A 20,587-nucleotide genomic window follows, 5' to 3' on the forward strand; every position below is an offset into this window, starting at 1 on the left:
TAGAAAATTAACAGAAGATCTGCATCACCAAGAAAATGTTTTAGTTAAAATTGAATGTGTGTGAAATGACAAAAGTCTGCAATGTGCAAAAACACTGTTTAAGTAATAATAATATGATCTTAATGACGAAACAAATCTGAAGTTTAAATATTAACAACATATCTGAATCCAGGATTTTTTCTATGTGCTGGCATGAAACAACTGAGTGAAGTTTAAGAAGAACGATGAACACAGACATCACTTGCTATCAGTTATCTCATCCTACACTCCACTACCTCTGCTGCTGATGTGGATTTACAGCTCGGTTTTGCTGCCAGAGAGAGAGAGTGGGTGGTTTCAATCTCAGCTAGATTACAAGTGGTGCTAAGTTTAGAGAGTCATGCAAGTCTGAAGACAGAACGCATGTTAAGCTAGCATGACAGCTTTCATTTCAGCCCATTCTTAATTTATATGCTTAAGAACTGTGGCAGTAGCCTGTTTGTGGTTCTATAAGTCATACCAGTGGTGGTTAGGAGTAGCTGAAGAAATACCTTGTTGATCATTTGTTATAGGACTTTTATGAGATTTTTGCTTCCAAAGGGTTTGGCTGCACTTAAAGTAATAAGCATAGTTTTCAACTTCCATAAGAAGTCATTAAAATTATCTGTAGAGTTTTATCTTTATCTTTAAACTTTATCAAAGTTTATCATCATTAATTTTTCTCATGAGATTTGAAAATCATCTTAAGGACTGTACTCAAGTCCCATAATAGTGGGGAAACCATTCCATTTAATCTGATGCATACCCCTTTTGATACATCAAATTTTAACATGCTCATTAAAACCCAAAAATTTTGTCTTATTTCTCCCATTTCACTCAGTCTTCTGCAAAAATTGAAAATCCATATGATTCCAAAGGAGCTGAAAAAGTGATGCCCTTCCAGAACTTCATCACAAAAATCATTATCTACAGACTACAAATGATAAGAGTCTTGATTTTTCTTTTAAATTAATTTTTGTCATTATGACCAAATATGAGAAGCAGGAATAAGGAAAGAACACCTACTCAACCAGGGTGGAGCGTGTCTCACACCAGCCTCAACACTAAAGAGACTTCAGACTGCAACCAAAATCAAACACTACCTTCATTTTGATGTCTACTGAGTGCATTTTGTTATTATGCTAGTTCACTAGTACAGTGTCACCATAGACAAGTAGACATATGCAAACCTGCCAAGGTACTTAAATCTGCCTTTGTGGTAGTTCCAACCACATTAGATGTGTCCAGAAATATATGAAACCATGATTACTGTTGCTACCGGCAATAACACATCATGAAATACTTCAAGAATTACAAATAATAAGTTCACTGTTTCCCTAAATTGAACAGCTTTAAAAATCTCCGGGAGATCGCAAATGTGATCTACATGCAAGACAGCACAAAATTTTATTCAATTCAATTCAGTCTTATTTATGTGGTGCCAAATCACAATAACAGTTGCCTCAAAGCGCCTTATGTTGTCACGTAAAAACCCTACTATAATACAAAGAAAACAGAGAAAACCCTAACAATCATATGACCCCCTATGAGCAAGCACTTCGCCAACAGTGGGAAGAAAAACTTCCCTTTTAACAGGAAGAAATCTCCGGGAGGGAGGCGCGGCATCTGCCGTGACCGGTTGGGGGTGAGTGGATGAAGACAGGACAAAGACATAGTGAAGAGTGGCCTGAAAACTGGAGGCTCGCCCTCCCATTCTACTTTTAAATACTCTAGGAACAACAAGTAAGCCTGCAGTGTGAGAGCAAAGAGCCCTAATGGGGTGATATGGTACTATAAGGTCTTTAAGATTAGCCTGATTATTCAAGAAATTGTATGTGAGGAACAGGATTTAACAGGGAACCAATGAAGACCAGCCAGTATAGGAGAAATATGCTCTCTCTTTCTAGGCTCAGTCAGTACTCGTGCTGCACCATTTTGGATCAACTGAAGGCCTTTCAGGGAGTTTTTACAACAAATAAAACTGATTTCCAAAGACAACTGGGTGAATATTCAGAAATAATGAATAAAATGTACATGTTTACATTCTTCTTTCCAATATGTTTAAAACTTATTGGAAAACTTGGACCCAGTGGTTCCTAAAGTCAAATTTCTGAAGGCAGTTGTGCTTTTCTGCCATTGCCATCTTGGTTGCAAAACCTTAATGTGATGAGGAAGGGCGGGTTTGAATGTGCAACTGCACACTTATTAGCCAGTGACTCCATGGCCAGTTACTGATAACGTATTAGCCAATGAGTGCACAGTTTTATACCTCAATTTTCAAACTTGGTATGACCAACATTTGAAAACTAAACTTCAGTTTTCATTCAATATGACCAGAACTGAATGACGGAGCCCATAAACTCAGCAGGAAAATGTTTACACAGGCCAAGACAGTAAGCGTTTCTCCTATAGACTTCCATAACACCATAAATACAAGTATTTTTTGCAACCATAGCCATTGCCATCTGGTGGCCTTCAGGCAGAATGTAGGTTTTCAGGCACTTGGCACTGGCTTGACTCTTCTGACAGAGAAGCTAGGTGTGCTTATTTAAAACCCAACTGAGCCAACTGAGGGGCAGCCAGTCAGAAGGAAGCAAGTTTTTAGAGAGGGGGCCTTAAGGACCAGTTTAAGAAAAACATGCTTTGTTGTTTGCCTGTTTATTTTTTATTTTTTCGGTGAATCTCACGACGCTATTCTAGTACAGAGCTAGAAATGAGAATATGAAGTCCTTTTTAAAAGTAATTTTAATTTGGCTACCTTGGTCATCAATGGTAATAACACAACACATTCATCCCATGGAGATCTTTTATACCATTCAGTAACACTGTTTAATCAAGGTTATGTCCGAACTTTGCAGTTCTTTGATTGTCAATGACACTGTTGTACAGACCACTGTGCTGTTATGTATTGGTTAGAATTATAATTTCTTTTTTTTGAAGTTGTATTTAACTAAAAGAAGCCAGAGACACTAAGAGAAATTCAAAATGGATAATAAATGAAACTAGCCAGCAGATTTAAATCTCAGCAGCTATTGTGTCCTTCAACAACAGTTTGAAATATGATGCTTTTGATAGCCAACACTGGAATTTGGTCTTTTCAAAACTACTACTACTACAAGACACACAGACACTTTCTACTGCAGTTATAATTTCAAAAACTCACGCCTGTCCTCTTCAACTTTAATATATCCTCAACACTAAACCACTAAAAAAAACATGAAACACACAAAAAAATTGTATAATAAAAATAAGTAAATTAATAAAATTAATTAAATTTACAGATCCTAGTGCAGTTTCAATAAATATACTACATACGACTGATTAAATAAAATTTGGCGAGTCTTGATTTTAATGGATAAGCAGCATTTGGTCTTATAGCAGGCCATTAATTATCATCAGTCGGCTTAAATCCTTTGGGCTGCTCTTTCACTGAATCCATCAGGATTAGAAAATGTTCACTTTACTTTTCAAAGACAAACTTTAACATACGTGCACAGGAGTTATACAAGCATGGACAGGCATCTTTCACTTACCTTGAGTTACAGCTGTACTGTTGTACATTCTATAGATACTAATATGGGGTTATATGAATCTGAAAACATTACAATTTGTACACATGTTGAAACATTTCGGTTCATATTTTTAGACAAAAAAGAAACACCACCACACATCATCAACCCAAGCAATCTTTGGTACTGATGTTGACGACTCAGGTGCCATTCTTCATACATCGCCCATTCCAAATGTTTTGTATACATATATACAGTAAGCAGCACAAGAATCCTAAATTAAAATCTACTTCCTCTGAGGCATCTGTTTGGGTTTTGCATTTGTTTCAACATGGCCAATTAATTCTTGATGTAATTGATCTTTTTTTTTCCATGAAATCCATTAATTTTTACCCGGAGGCCACACAAAACAGAAGTACCAAACACAAATGCTATTTTCAACTGCTGTTGCCAATTTAAATTGGAGACAATGCTGTTAATCAAACTGTGGGCAACAGTACACCTAAAAGCATAGAGCAATAGGGTTCAGCTCCACCCAGTTCCATTAAATGTTGGGGGGGAAAGGCAGCTGTTTATATCATGGTGGTATTTCAAAAGCATCTAAATTGCATTTATTTGGTGACATGATAGCTTTGCAATGCTGTTTAGTTGATGAAGCTGAAGACACCCCTTTTTTGTAGACAGGCCTCATAAATCAAATGTTGCCATGCCTGCTTTTTCCCTAACAACAGTACACCTAAAAGCATAGAGCAATAGGGTTCAGCTCCACCCAGTTCCATTAAAATGTTCATATTTTAATGCTTTGCTTCTAAACTTGACAATAAGTATATATATATGTAAACTTCTGTTCCTTCCACCGCTGTTTCTATCTTTTTCATGGTCTTCCTTCCAGTCTCTCATGTTCCTCTTTCATAACTGTCTTCAGTGGAAGTTTTCTGCCACTGTGTGAGACACATCTGCATTGCAGTACCAAGGGGAAAGCGATGGCTGGAGTAGAAGAAATGTACATATGAATAGCTTTAGACCAAGGTGTAAAGAGGAAAAAAGAGAGAATAAGGAAGCGTGATCTGTCATTTACAAAAATAATGGATGCATGAGTGAAAGGAAAATATCACTTCAAACATCATTTAGTATCCCAGTTTACTTTTTTCTCTTCTTTTTTTTTCTTTGACACAAAAACATGCCCATTTAAACAGCCAAAATCTAATACAAACACAACCATTTGCATCTCAAAGTGCTGTCATAGGGAAATCACAGACGGGGTCATCCACCCCCACCTCCCTGTGAGCCTCTGTGCCTCCCTATTATTAATGGCATCATCATTTTTCCTCTACTCACTCTATTTCCCTTCTGATAGTGGGGCCTGCTTCATCGTGTTCTGCCATGTTTCTGTAATTGCTCCAGCAGCCTGCCTTATGCTGAGCATATAGTTTTTGTGTGTGTGTATGTGTGTGCGTGTGTGTGTGTCTATCCAGTGGGTGTGTGTCTGTCTTTAAGTGTGTACATATGCATGAGTGTGTGTTGCTCTGTCCCCCCACCAGGGCTGGCTGTGAGTTTGTGGGGCAGAACCAAGCCGCGGGCGAGCTCCACACAGAGTGAAATGACAGCCTCCAGGCCACCATTGGTTGATGACCGTGAAAACACTTGCGGTTAACGTAAAGTGAGCGACCGGCTGTCACAGCGAGACACTGCGCTTATGTGCAGCCCTGACAACAGCACAACAAGCTTCTCTACAACTAGACTCTGCAGTGCTGTAACAAACAACAAAGAGACAGCCCTACAATTTGTAACAGCAACCGACTTCGACACCTGAAGTACATAGAAAGTGGGAGAATCACTACCATTTGTCACAGTCTTTGTTTATCTTTACTTAAATTCTGTTGGTCAGGAGAAAAAGCTGAGGGTGGTTGTTCAAACGAAGACAGGGAGGATAGAGTGCAGGGGAGAATTCCTGGACTGTCACAGATGCCAGCCAAGGTCACATAAAGTGAGGAGTAAGTGCTTGGAGAGCTACAGGGGCAGAGGCCAGCTCTGTGGAGGAGGTGTGAAGGAGTGAGTGACCAAGCATGAACATCGCCTCTACCCATCATTAAATGAAGCCACTTAAAGGAAAAATGCTCTGCTCAAAAAGGTCAATACACAACACTTTTGCAAAGCTCTGATGGTTTTATTTAGGCATCCAGAGAAGAGGGTTTTTTTTTTCTTCGATGGAGACGAAAATGTTTTTAATATGTGTCTGAAGACACTACTCAGAACCCTGCCTTTTTACTCAGAAGCTGAGTTGCTTAATCTATCACATTCCCACCAGAAAATGGGTTCCTATAGCTAAACTGAGAAGCAATAAATGATATGCCAACAACGTGTAGTAAGGAGGGATGATTATAGAGCTGCTTTTATCATCAATTTTAACCTCTCTGTGGTTAAATCAGACTTCTTTTACCCCATGCCCTCTTGCATTTCTTTCGTGCCTCGTCTCATTTTCACTGAACATGGACATGTGCGCACACACACAAACACAGTTTATTATGCAGTAACATTACCAGATCCCCTTAGGCAGCTGTGCATCTCTGTATGACTGATGAGGGTAATTTCTCCCAAACAACAGAATGATCACTTTGGTGGTGAGCGCTACAGACCCTCCCTCCTCCCTCTGTCTTCCCTTTCTCCCATCTTTTTTTTTTTTTTAGGTTACAAAAAAGGCAAGAAAGATATTTGCTACCGTGCCTCCTGCATTGTCTGGAATGGTTACAAAGATAAACAGCTCTACCACCTTGTGGGATTTTTTAAAGTCAATAATCTAATTCCATGGATACAATCAAACTATTGATACTTCAGTGACGATTCATATCCATGTAATAGAAGATACTTTGAAGTTGGATTGGGGGGTGTGGTGGTGGTAGTGGAGGTGGTGGTGAGGGGGTGGGGGTTGGTTGTTCCTTATTTTTTCCTTGATTACCATAGGGATCTAATATAATACACATGCCATTGTGAATTAGCCTCACCATAAAGCCTGTGTGAGTCGCAGTGAGTTTATACTGCCTGTGTACTACTGTGCACCATGGAATACACTGAGCTGAAAGTAGTTAGGACTTGTCTGGCTCTCTCTCTGCCTCATAGGTTCAGCCTCAGTGGGCTGTCTTCACCTATTTTTTCATCTGTCAGTCACACACGAAAACAAATCCACCTGTCGACCGGTAGACTGGGCTGAACAGGGCTATACTACAGATGTCTGGGCTTGACTTAGTGGAAGCGAGCAGGCCAGCGCCCTCCACTGGTGATAAAAAGCCCATTAAGATGCTTATTTCCTCACCTGTCGGGTCCATCACCTCACCTCGACATATAGTAGAGAGTAATGAAGACAGTTATCATTAATACAGCACTCTGAAGATAAAAGTCATGGTTCTATGCATTTTGCGATCTTTGTGTCCTTGATCGCAAGGATTATCCAGGGTTGCGACAATATAACAATCCATGCGTTAAGAGACAGGCATTCTTACCGCACGACCTGATTGCCTCGGCAATGAAGCCATTAATGGTGCATTATGTAAATAGTAATGGTCACAAACATCTAATAGGATAAAGGCTAAGTACAGTGCAATTTAATGCTGCTGACTTTCAGTAGCTCTTTGAAGGATGTTTTCAATTATAACAGAGCTAATTTAATTCATTGTTTCGAAGCTGAAAATGCATTTTTAAAGGTTGACTGAGTCTCTATTTCAGAACTCAGGTTTAATCAGTCATGTACATTGAACACTGGAACGTCCTCTAAAGAGATTGACAAAGTTGCCGGGGATCTGCATTCTAGGTTTTAAAGGGACACAGTAGCCGTCTCCCTTCTCTTTTTCCTCAGATGGCAGGCTTCAGTTGTGGAGGGGAGGGTGTTCGTCTAAAAGATGAAAAGACCTGTGCCTTTAAGAGGGCTGTCTCCCCTTTCCCTCATGCTCCCCCTCAGCCACACAGACACTCCTCCTGTGAGCATTTGTGAGGCAGCTTCTGTCCCTTATGTCTCTTTGTGGGGAACAGAACACACTTCCCAGAGCATCACTGAAGACAAGACAGAACTCTAGGGACGACACCCCAGTTGCAGACATCTGTGTAACCCTGGCCTCATCTACAGTGGATGTCAAAATGAGAACACGGAGAGGAGACACAGACCTACTCAAGCTGGAGTAAAACATCCAGAGGTCCAAAACAGGACGTGGAACTTAAGAGATGGACATCCCCAGATGTCAATTTTGAGTTGAACGTGACACGACCAGCACATCAAAATTAACAGCGCTGGATTGGATCGCTAAAGAAAAGGTGGAGTCCTAATTTGAGCTTTCAGGTTCTCTTTAGAAAAGTTTTGCTGAAGAATCAACAGAGAACTCTATTTTATTTTTTACTGCTATTCAAGAAGAAAATAACCCACCGTATAAAATACTTACAAATTAAAGAAAGTGTATAACTTAGCTTTATATATTGATTTTTTATTCATCTTCAGAGCACTTTCCAAACAGTCTGTGGTATGAAATTTAGATGCTCTTTAAAGAACATCTTTAAAGGTCCCAGCACTGCTCTTAATTTACCAGCAACACATTTATCTTGTTTCTGCAGCTCTGTCTTGGAGAGCATTAAATAATTTTTTGATAGCGCTCTTGAGGAGGAGGTAATATGAAGTCTTGAAACTTTACAGCTGTTCACTGGAGAGAGAAAGAGAAGTGCCACGTGCATAAGAAAATTATGTTAAGCTGTGGGAAAAGTGTGTGCCTGGACTAACATTACGGTGGATCACTGAGGACTGCACAAATGTTTACGGCGTGTGGAGTGGTCAGTGGCCAGAACCAGTACCTGAGCAGAGATGGCGTGAAGCCCCACCCAGGACTGGAGTTGAACAGACCAATCCAAATGGAGAATGGGGTAACTTCAAGCATGTGCCCTGTTTATCAAAGCCAAGCCTATAACAATGCTGGACAGCCAGGTGGGGTTAATAATGTTTCTAGGCCAGTGAAACCAGCACCACTCCCAGTCCCTCCTCCTGCACTCAAATTAGGGCAAGAAGGATTCAAAAAAGTGTGCCGAACTGAGGAGGACAGTCCCTGTCCCTTCCCAGGGCTATCTTCTGGGGTGTTGGAGATGCGCGTTAAGGAAGGAAGCAAGATTCGCAATTTAATGGGATTTGCCATGGCACGGATGCAAGGAGAGAAGGGAGTAAGTGGGGTAAATTCAAGTGGTGGTGGGCTCAGACAAGTGGTTTTTACCGGGTCAGGTCGTGCCGTCACAAAGACCATCACCTGTGCCGAGATCATGAAACGAAAAGTGGGCTGTTTGCACCAGCTGACCAAACTCCGGTATAAGGTTGTAAAAGAAGTGTGGGAGAGTACTGAAGGAGGGACATCCGAGATGACAGTGCACAGGACTGTGCCCTCCATCAGCATCCTTCTTTCCAAAGATCCTCTGGATCCCCAGGAACCAGGCTACCAGCCTCCAGAGACTCTCAGTGCATTGTGGGAAGAAAGAGAGGGTACCGAACCTGCGACAGCATCCAAGAGATCCCTTGGACCTTTGCAATACACCAGTTTCCCTGACTGTAAGAGAGTGTGTTTAGGGGAAGGAGCCTCAGTCCTTCCTCCTCACTGACTGGCCCAACTGGTGTCACAGTGGAGAGGATTGAATCAGAGGCGTTCATTTGGCACTGCACTCCACTCAAGCACAATGCTGAGACAATCAGAACATCCACTCAGACAGAACAGTGCTTTCTCAGAAGAACTGACTACCAATTCCATCCTCCAGAGGTCAGTTTGACTGGGACCTAACAGGCTGCCTCTGGACATACAGCATTTACAGGACGTCTTTTGTGGTACGTCCAACATGGTCTCTCACATCCAGAAAACTTTGATGATGTGTGCTACCATGCTAATATATGACATCTAGAAAAAAATATTACATCCTATTTCACACTAACAAAAGCCATGAATTTCATAGGTTCTAGGTTACTGCTTTCAGTAAACTATTAACAACCTGTGGATAAAATCATTTGTTTGCCTTATGCTACAGTCATCTCGGCAACCATTTTCCCCATGCTTTTAAATTTAACCTTTCGGAATATAAAACGTAGATCCGAGTAGACACACACACGTACGCAAACGCACATGTGTGCACACACACACACACACACACACACACACACACACACACACACACACACACACACACACACACACAACCAAAGCCACTGGTGACATGACAAATGCACAGCATACACATTTTATTTGTCTGAGTATTAAATCTCATGAAAACAAAATTAAATAAATGCTTTTTTTCAGTGGGATTTTTCATTTGTATTTCATCTTTCTTACTCAAACATCATTGAATTTGCAAAGCTGCGATTGAACAGAAAATCACAGTGCGCTGTTCTTTTGATAAGAATAACAGCAGTGAAATTTGTCTGTAGAAAAAGCTGATTTAATGACAAAGCTGTTGATAAGGCGCAGTCCTAAACCAACCCAGCCTGACAGAAATGCCTAGGGCAGAAATACAGGCACAGATTATCATTAAGATAGCAATATAACATCACACAACACAGTGGAGAAAAGGATTAAAACTAGGTTTGACAGAGCTTCACACTACACTGTTCCTGCAAAATATTAAATCAAACCAACTAGCTGCTCTCCTTCCTGTTTCAGCCTATAGGCCTAGCCACCCACTATATCAATTGTAGTCTAGCTCTTCGGGTATATTTTTACATTTCATAAGCAAAATAATATGCTATAAAATATGGTATAAAAGGAGCTAAGCTTTCAAAGTAACGCTATGCACTTGGAGTTGACAGACAGCAAATAAAATGGCTGTATACTTTTTCCATTTTTTAAATGCATTGCCTCCCTGCATTTTCATGCCATTTAGATACCATTTTAGTTGCAAAAGCAGTACCTCTAAGTAATTGCAAAAGCTTAACTGGATGCTGCAGACGCTTTTGGTGCTTGGATCAAAATTCTACCCTCTGCAGACTCCACAGCAGTAGGAAAAAACAACAACTGAGGGCATATGTAATGAATTTTATGGATTAAAAATTTCTTTAAAAGTTGTTCTGAGCAACACAAACAAAATAAACCTTCCGGTGAATTAATCAATCCAAATACTTAAGACCTTTTCCATTTAATCACCCATATGTTCCACGCATAATAACTTAGATAAGTGGAACCTTGTCTTAATGCCGATCTTAATGAAAATCTGCAAATGCAAATGTCGACCCCCTAAAGTAGATTAATCAAAGTGACTCCTAATTGGAGGGGGGCATTGTTAGCAGATTTTAGGAGGAGAAAAAAAGGTATAGTCAGGTCTACGGCATTTGCTTTCGAACTCACTGGACAAAGAAAGAAAAATGCTAGTATTTCATATAGCACTTTAACAGTCTATGACGGACATAGTGATTAACCTCCCTCTCGATCCCATTAAATGAATCAGAGCACAGCAGAGCACCCAAGGTTGAATACAAAATGCTGTGACTGCAATACAGGACATATGTAGCAAACTGTGTGTCCTCAAGACTGCAGGAAGGTTATCATTCCAGGTCATTGTTATCACAGAGTTAACAGCTTTCATCCAAGAGCCTATGGGACAGTCAGTCTACGATCCAGGTTGAACAGATAATGCCACTATAAGTACATTTCAAATCGACCCGCATCTGTTATTAAGCACTAAGAATTCTGGGCCAAGTGTGAAATGCAGTGGGGGTAATTAGGGATAATGGCAAAGCGTACCTGACTGAGAGAACAGATAAAACATCCTGACAAAAGCATCATCCCAGCGCTAAATCCAATGAGGCTGGCATGAAATAGTATGGTGAAGGAGTCAACAAAGTGCATTACAGGAATGTGGACAAGGTTATTCACAAGCTGAGAGTCTGTTTTGCCAGTAATGTTTAGCTGGTGGTTTTCAAGCATGCAGTCAAGGTGAATTTGGAGGAAATACAGGCCTAGGCTTAAATTCTGTTCGTTTAGTTAATGCGCCACACACACACACATCATACACGGATGCACACGCACCGCATACATATATATTACGTATTACGTATATATGTTACGTATATATATTGCATTCTCGTTTTTTCTGAAGGTCAGAATGTTCTTCTGTGAACAATTCATTAAATACTCACTACATACTTCAATCATAAATGACAAAGGAAAGCATTACTTTAAGGCTGATTACAGTTTTCTGTTATGGTGGACACAACAGTAACCTCCTTCTTGCCAAAGCCAATGACTACATGCACTGAATGTGAATAAATTCATTTTGAAGTTAACATAATGAAAGTGTTGGCACTCCATTTTTTTCCCCTTCTCTGCCGCTGCAGCAGATGAGAGTGAGGTCTCTGGGATGGCGTGGGAGTTCGCTATCTCCCAGCCTCCAGATGGCTCCGTCTTCTCTTATCTAGAAGAATGGGTGCTGCCTCAATTTTTCAACTCGCCTTATCTGGGAATCCTTTAAATTGAATATTTACTGGGCCTATGTTTTCTGCTTGTGTTAGCCCTCTGAAGTCGACATTCCTCTTGCTTGTTGAGACAGGCCAAAAGGTTTTTCTCACTCATACACTCTCTTTGTCTGCCTTGTCAAGTAATGGGCCAGTGATTGATTATGTGATTGCTAGGAAAGAATGGAAGGTTAAGCAGTTAAGCAGAGAGCGCTGGAGACATATTAATGAATGGCCAAAGAGGGAATATGTTGAACAATAGAGAAACATACATTACCCAAAAATGACATCAGGCACCTCAACTATATGACAGGGCTAAAGCAGATTAAATTAATCATTTTCCAGACAGTCTATTGTTTTCTGCACAGTGTACACTAGAGGTTAAGAGAACACTTAAGCAGTCATTGAAAACATCTTATTGCCAATTGACTGGCTGTGGTCTATCTGCATAAACAAGCTGTGCCACAGCTACTCCCTGGTAAGTGTCTGGAAATGTCTTTTCAAAACCATTTTGTGAAATGCCTCCATGTTGGATTAATCAGTGCAGCTGAGGATGTAATTGCTGTGCTGAAGTCAAAGCTGTAAGAGCAGATAATGAACACTGACTACAGGGCTGCCAGAATCCAGGGCAAAAGAAATGAGAAGTTTGAAGACCAAGACGTCTTCAACATTTTTTCAAAAGCTGCGACTGAAGATGAAGGCTTGGTGTATTTAAATGTATTTAAACTGATTTTTTTTTTTAAATACCCGACAACTAAAACAATCACTCAGAGTTTGCTTTTAGACTTTGTTAGAGGAAAATTTGACAAAGTCAAAGATTTTAAGTTTGAAAATCTGGGAAAATTGAGGATTTTCTGGAGCTCTTTTTGCTGTATTCCATAACTAACATGCAGCTGTAAGTGATATACATTACACTGGTATTCAAATAATTTTCCTATATGAGAGATAGGTTTAGAAATATGAAAAAAAAAAATCAACTAATGGCTGCTGCCCTCTAGTGGAGAAGTAAGTTTCAAGTCAACCGCAGAAAAACAACTTGCTCAAGAGCACTATTATTGATGTATCTGACAGACATAACTGGCCCAGTGCACTAGATGATTTCCACAACAAAGCTAAATGGCCACAGAATACAACACCATTATCTGACGAGCTTATTATCTATAATACAGTTTTAAGAATATAACAAAGCATTTACAACAAGCAAATGGGAGCTCTGGGCTATGCTATTTTTTGGATCATTTAATGGCAATCTCAAGGCTGGTATGTTAAAGTCTTTCCTTTTCTCAGAGACAACAACATTTCACCCTTTTATCCTCATTTCTTCCTCTATGCGATAATGAGAGGACTCAATTAGATTAAAGAATTTGAATAAATGAGGTTTCATGGTAACACATTATGCCCCGTATCTTTTCTGAAAGGCCTTGATGAGGAACAAAGAGGCTAGGCTCAGGGACCGATATCTGTGAATTACACACTCTCAGAAATAGGGGTGCCAAAGTGTACCAAAAAGGGTACAAATGCTTGTCGCTGGGGGTGTTCCTTTTTGAAGGACATTTCTGTACCCTTTAGGCTTGGTACATTTTTGTACCTTATGAAGTTGTACCATCTGAAGTACAATCATGTACTTTCCTAAGACATAAATGTACCTTCAAACTATAGTACAGAAATGTTCCCTTGAAAAGGGTACAATAGGGTACCTATGAGGGTACCCCCCCAGCGACAACCTATTTCGTACCTAAAGAGACAAAAATGTACCCCAATAGTCCAAAATATTTGGTTATTTAACCATTTATTTTCGATAATAGAATCACATCAAAGCATTTAAACAACCACAGGAATACATCCTTGATTACATTCGTATATTGCCATAGGACATGTCAAGAAAAATACATTCATTTAAAAAAAGTAAACAATCACATAAAGACATTAAACACCTGAACACAATGTTTTGACGGATCACACATGGCGTTGAAAAGAGTGATACTTGGAAAAAGCTGCCTGGCAGTCGTTTATTCCACAAGTGATGCCGAAATGAGGCTCATGTGCGTGTACTAACCCAACATGTGTAATCAACTTCCTCAGAGTAAATGCCCTTTTTGAACATTTTGAACATTTGTGGAGTGGGGGCATATTTAATAGAGTTGGTTAAGTACCCTGGTGACACTTACTGGCAGGGGTTTGTCTCCCTGGTCTCCTATGTTGACAATGCAGCTCTGAACAAAGACAAGTGTTTTCTTGAAGTATGCAGGGTAGGTCATGTTGAACACGAAGAAGGTGGAGAATGCTGAGATGTAGGCCTCATCCAGCGAGCAGCATGAGCAAACATCCACTCCTTCAACTGTGACAACACAGCGACACTGTCTTGAGAGGGCAGTTGTCCAACTCTTATCCTTCATTCGAATGGTTGGGTATGGACTCATGGGAGTATTCTGCAGAAGAGGAAGAAAAACATTAGTATACAGTATGTTTAAGCAATATGTGCCAAGTGGATTTTCAACAGATTCCTCAAATTACCTTCTTTTTTTTGCTGCAAAACAAAACTGTCTATTCTGATAACCTGTAAACATGGCCCCTACTCCAAACAAAAAGCTTCTTGACCAATGACTGTTGTGGTAGTGTTTGATAAGCTGTTAAAGTTTGACATAATATTCAAGGGCAAAAGCAATCACCCCTGACAGTGACAGTACCTGTGAAGAAGAATTTCCCTAAGGGGACAATAAAGGTCTATCTATCTATATAAACACCAGACAAAACCCAAGAGCACAGCAGCACTGTGGATTAACAGCAGTGTTTCCCCTACATTAGCTTAGCTGTGATGCTGAACCGCAGCTGAATTCAGCTCCATGCCAACAAAACACCGAGAATGAAACTTGTGGCCAAAGGCTATGCATTGCATCATGCATTTACCTCTCCAAGGATGATGAAATCTTCTATCTTCTCCTTGAAGATGGATGGCAAGAGGAGAAGTGCCCCCTTGAAGTCAATTCCTAGGTCATACAGATGCAAATACACTTCATTAGATTTTGATAGCATGCAAATTCCCATTAACATGCTCTTGACATGGCACTATGGTACATCAATTATCTTTGGAAGAGAGAGCAAATGAATTGTCACAAAATTTACTATTTGTATGAGGTCAAATTAGCACCTGTAATGTCTTCAGCCAGTGCATTCTCTCTTGCCTCCATGTAGACCTTCTTCAGTGGAAAATCCTTGGTCATTTGAAGAACATTTTGAAGAACAGCAGTGAAGTTTTCGCTAAAGCGGCGACAGATGTTGTCTTGGCAGGGATGCATTAAATCAACCTCATCACACAACTGGAAATGAAAAGAGCAGAATAGACAAAAGAATGACATTTTACATTGAGGATTTAAACTTTTGACATGTTTAAAGACACAGACTGGAGATAAATGTAAAGTGCTTTAACCCTTGAACAAAAATTCTAAAGATAATGAACAGATTGATTAATCAGTTAGTACAGAAAATAATAATCAGATTTAGAGACAAAAAAATCATTAGCCATTTCCCCAATCATCTTAACAATTCTTACCCCTGCAGATGTCCCCAGGAATGGATATCTCTTTAATAGGTCCACAGTACACATTCCTTCAGCTACCTCTCGACGTCTCCATGCAAAGGTTTTTGTCATGCGGTCTTTCACCAGTGCTGTGTCAGGATGTAGCTTCTTGTGCTGATCATTTAGCACCTTGATATGAGCATCAACGGAGGCTGCATCTTCCCCCACAAAGCACGAATCCTTTGTCAAAGCAGATATCAGTATTATCATAAGTAAACTCTGATAAGTTAATGTTACTCGAAATGCGGTAATTTGTACACCAAATGCTTTGAAAAAAATGCAAAAATGTTGAATAGGAATTGCAAGTTGAGCTGACTTTTGTTAAATCAACTGTGAAGTTCCTTTTTCTATGTTAATGTTATCTGTTAACATGTTTCTTTCAATTAATGTTTACTTTTAGCTTTACAGTGAACATAATAAGACTACATATGTTACCTTAGCTCTTAGAGGCTGAGGGTGTGAGGACTTACGAGAGAGGGCTTCAGTCTCTTCAGACAGGAGCTGCTGGATTCCTCTGTGGTCCGATGTTTCTGCGTGCGTCCAAACTTTTCTTTAACCCGGTTCACTTCTTCGTTGCTGATTAGGGGAGCCCGTTCTGCTTTGAACTTTCTCTTGAGTTGGCTGTGCCAGGTGTCCTAGTTGTTTCAAATGTATATAAGTAGTTAATTATGGTTACTTTATATTAATATAATCTATAAAAGAAACAAAAAAGGAGAGGTACTCACATAACCATTTCCGTGTACATCTCTTAAGAAAGGATACTTCACAATCAGGGCTTTGATGACCTGGATGTAGTCTGAGTGGGTTGGGTACCTGTTTCAAACATAAGAAAAACAACCCACAGTACACTGATTACTCTTATCCTTTCCTGGGGGCTTTTCTGTTCTTCAATTCTTCTAATCATATTGTTATTACCGTAAATAGTATGTTGTAGACCAATGTCAAATCAATGTAGCTAAAGTTGATTTTAATTTCTTAAAAATGGGCGTGGACAAACAGCCACACCTCTCCCAAACTTCATTAATTTAATTGACTGCAGTCCTGAATTATTAATTTACTCTTGAGCAAATTCGAAAATGAACACTTTGGATATCATAGTCCAGACAAGGTCTGGAGACACAGGATGTATGGTTTTACCACTATTGCCAGTTCATTGGAACCGTGTGTCACGCCAGACTCGAACGCTGGTCTCCAGATTGGGAGGCAGATGGGCTAAGCATTTGTTCTCTGCCTCTCTTACAACAGCAATATTAATATTAAGAAATTAATGTAATTATTCAGAAAGGAACCCTTACATTGTGTACTGTGACAGCATTTCATAAAGAGTCCCAATTATTTTGTTTCGGTACTTCTGTTTTTTCTGGACTGGTTCTTTGAGATCCAAGCGACTCTGGACATCTTGTGGGAATTTTGGAATGGAAATAACTGCAGGCAGTCTACGGCAAGAAGGTATAGAACTGCAATACAGTAGGAAAACAGCATTAACTAGCCATTTTGCAAACACTTAAATGCATATGCAAATTTAGACATTTATCACAACCTACCTCTGGTTTGCTTGGGACACTGGACCTTCAACTGTACCTTCAAATGGGTCGACCGGTTGTAAAGTGATGATGACTTCCTTGTAGCGGTTTGTGAAGTCTCTGAACTTCAGCTGCTTTTTGAAAGACTTGTCAAAAAGATATGCAACCATGGTCTCAGTGAGTCCACAGTCTACCGTCTCTCCATCTACATCGTTATCTGAAATATAAAGTACAGTATGAAATAAAAATAAAACCATTTTCAAATTTAGTTTTAAAGTGACATTATGGTCAATACATAATAATAATAATAATAATAATAATAATAATAATAAGCTATCATTGTGAATCTGTCTATATTCCCCAAAAGGAAGTTACAATTAATTCTCTTGATTAATTGTTAATATAAATTAACTGGTAATATAAAAATGTAAGTAAGTGTCCCTGCGCAGAGCTTACAGCTCTCATATTCGAAAATCCCACTAAGTAGGTGGAATGGTATAAATGTGTACCTTCCATTGTTTAAAATCCCTTTGAGCGGGAAACAAGTTAGATGCGATAAATTTTGCTTAGAAAACGATTTTGTTAATAGCTATATTTACATACTAGCATGTTTTGAGAAATTATTGATTTTTTTACATTGTTGTACACGGTTCGTCACTATTTATTGATAAAACACTCGAATACCAGACAGACGTTGAACATTCCACCAACAGTCTAAATAGTCCACATTTGTACCTTTCTTTGTTTAAAACTTAGTTAACTGCTAGCTTTCGCCCATGTTAAATCTAGCTCTTCGGACTTTTGCTAACTCTACTGTAAAATTACACGTTGTAATTTTTATAAAAACACAAAATCACACCCGACTTACCTCTAAATCTTTGCGCCTCGTCGTCTGACACATCAATGCCTTCTTCCATCAACCTTTTAAGGAGCTCCTCCGTGGATAACCCCCTGAGAGTCATTTTCTGCATCAACGCTAGTCAGCGCGGAGGCGGAGCACTCATCGCTGCTGCCTTTTCGGCCTTTGGGATTAATGCGCGTTGCGAACTTGACGCATGAAAATACAACATTGTGGTATTAATGCGCAGTTGTTTAGAAACCGTTATGCTGTCTTGGCGAACTATATTTGTAACTTACAAAATGTAGTCACCGTAACATAAAAATCTGCTTGACATTTTAACTTCCAAAGAACCTCGGTTTAACTTGATGTTGCAAATTCCATAAAAACCTCACAATTAATGAACAATTCTAGGATGTAGTAAAAGCAAAAAAGTAAACGGCCAAACATAACAGTAAAATGATTTCATGTTTTTGAAAGATTTAAAACATTAAAAAATTATAACTGGAACTTAATAAAATGGAAATGGACCAGTTTTTTTTAACATCATTTGGTTGTGCCTGCATGTCATTGTGTGTGTGTGTGTTTTTTAATATAATTTAACATAACTTACACAAAGGTAGGTTACAGATATTCTTTGCATCATAGGATAATTTACGTAGAGAGGAGAGGACCAACAGATTTGATTATAACATGTAGCTTTTATGAGCACACTCACATCTCATATGAATTTTACAATTAACCAGGCCCATCCAGATTTTCCCATGCTGACCCATTACCACATTCTGCCACTGTCACTGCAGTACAGGTCAAAATGGTACAGATTTGTACTTTATTTCAAATTGTACCTTTAAAGGGGCATTTCTGGACTTTTAAAGACCAGTATTGTACTTTTAAGGGAACATTTTAAAAAAATGTACCTATAGGTACAAAAATGTTCTTCTCTCGTACCTCTATTTCTGAGAGTGCAGGGGGAAAAAACAAACAACATTAGCTTTGTACTTTTCCAGTAATGCTCAGAAGAAGATAGAAGAAGGAAATAAACCCTAATGGTAAGCTGGAAACAGTAAGACCCTTTAAATTTTTCCAGGCTTCACCTTTTGATCTCAACTGTGCACATGTGCAATCTGTTGAAGATGCAGGACTGCAGTTAATATTGCGAATGAACTGCTCAAAAATACTGCCTATGTGTAGAGATGAAAACATACAATTCATAATTCTTAGCACTGTCTGGCTGCATTTAACTGTGAAACTAAATCATGATTTCCTGTGTGAGAAAAGAAGAAGTTTTCTTAAAAGACCAAAAAGGAAAAAGAAAAGACCAGGATAATGCGGGCACAAAATAAAGTGAAAATGTAGTATAATTAGACTGCTACGGTGTCTTTTTCAACATCTTTTTTTTTTTTAATTCACAGAGGAATAATGGAATTCAACACAAATCCTTAGATGGCTTTTTTCCTCTGTGTTGGGCTGAAAATATTTTGGTTGTTGGAATCTCTGTTTGACACCAATTTAACTTGCACTGCCATTGATTTCTAATATCACAACATGACATGATATTACAGTGACTGCACAGCTTACTGAGTACATACTACGTTGCATTTCACACAATTTTAGTTAGTATTCTTTGTTTTGTATGTTTCTGTTTTATTTCGTTTATTTTTTCTTTGGAATTGATGGAAACTGCTCTTATCACCCCTCAACTCATCATGGCAGATGGCTGTTATTCCAAGAGAATGGTTCAGGGAGGGCAGCCTAAGGATTCTTCTTTCCTACCTTTGTAAAGTCTTTCTCATAGGAAATAATTTGATTATTGACGTTAATGAATTTTCTCCACATTACAGTAGGGCCTTTACCTTACTGTATAAAACACTATGAAGCAACTGTTGTTGTAATTTGGATCTATATAAATAAACATAAATTGAATTAAAGTGAACCACAACCCAGAAAAACATTTAACATGTCTGCTATAAAACTCAAGTCTAACCAGTCAAATGAATAATGCAGGAATAAAACAAATGCCTCAATAATGATTTTCAATACATTGCTACATAAATTAAAAGAGTGATCACCTTGTTACATGACTTTCAGAAGCTTTTTTTTTAAAAGATTGCATTTGACACACAGAATTGCCTTTCAGAAATGTGAGAAATCAATAGCAAAAGAGGGTTCACAACATATATTTGTGGTGATCAGAGATATATAAATATAAAAATGACACATAACTGTCATTTTGTCACTATACATTTTTTCCCTCAAGATCAAAATGTTTTTCCGTGACTCCATCTCCACAGAAGATGAGTATAATTATTCAGAAAATCTATTTTCTGACATGACTAACCTAAATGTAGCCCAACCCTTGCACTCATGCTTTCAATGTCATAAAATAAAACACATGCAGGAATCCGCATGCTAATTAAAAGGATTTGGCTTAAGCTCCGTCATCAAACTGTGAACACACACTATAAGGTTTTAACAGGATTTCATCAGTTATTTTGCCAATCACATTCCACAGCAAGGTTGACAATATGACTAAATGATTTGGTTATTTGAATTCAAACAGTGTCAGCTGGGGGTCCACTCTGCGCAGTGGGAGGATTGGTAGAGTAATATCAACACGGTTGTGATTACTCCATTGCAACAGTGGGGTGCTCCAATCAGAGCCGAATC

The 20,587-nt window shown here is 39.0% G+C and overlaps 2 protein-coding genes across 2 annotated transcripts; one reads left to right on the top strand and one right to left on the bottom strand.

Annotated features, from left to right (window-relative positions):
- Positions 1–7,512: 7,512 nt before the first annotated feature.
- LOC308398654 (ribonuclease P protein subunit p25-like) lies at positions 7,513–11,772 on the top strand. The gene has a single exon (XM_080885399.1). It carries the CDS (start codon positions 8,316–8,318, stop codon positions 9,144–9,146), a length of 831 nt encoding a protein of 276 aa, XP_080741525.1. The 5' UTR covers positions 7,513–8,315; the 3' UTR covers positions 9,147–11,772.
- A 2,009-nt stretch (positions 11,773–13,781) lies between these two features.
- LOC308398641 (sterile alpha motif domain-containing protein 3-like) lies at positions 13,782–18,059 on the bottom strand. Its single transcript, XM_080885389.1, has 9 exons — positions 17,948–18,059; positions 17,101–17,296; positions 16,852–17,013; positions 16,282–16,369; positions 16,027–16,191; positions 15,530–15,736; positions 15,128–15,296; positions 14,887–14,966; positions 13,782–14,408 (listed from the first exon to the last, which is right to left on the bottom strand). Exons 1-9 carry the CDS (start codon positions 18,048–18,050, stop codon positions 14,112–14,114), a joined length of 1,467 nt encoding a protein of 488 aa, XP_080741515.1. The 5' UTR covers positions 18,051–18,059; the 3' UTR covers positions 13,782–14,111.
- Positions 18,060–20,587: the final 2,528 nt, after the last annotated feature.

This window comes from Rhamphochromis sp. 'chilingali', assembly GCF_963969265.1.
Source record: "Rhamphochromis sp. 'chilingali' genome assembly, chromosome: 6".
NCBI classification, from domain to species: Eukaryota; Metazoa; Chordata; class Actinopteri; order Cichliformes; family Cichlidae; genus Rhamphochromis; species Rhamphochromis sp. 'chilingali'.

Bases quoted from the DNA above. Each gene is read 5' to 3' on its own strand.
- LOC308398654 (XM_080885399.1), top strand. From the start codon at position 8,316: ATGTTTACGGCGTGTGGAGTGGTCAGTGGCCAGAACCAGTACCTGAGC.
- LOC308398641 (XM_080885389.1), bottom strand. From the start codon at position 18,050: ATGCAGAAAATGACTCTCAGGGGGTTATCCACGGAGGAGCTCCTTAAA. The intron at 16,370-16,851 runs GTAAGGGTTCCT...TGTTTGAAACAG, and splicing joins ATGCTGTCACAGTACACAAT to GTACCCAACCCACTCAGACT. The intron at 14,967-15,127 runs GTGCTAATTTGA...TGTATGACCTAG, and splicing joins ACTGGCTGAAGACATTACAG to GAATTGACTTCAAGGGGGCA.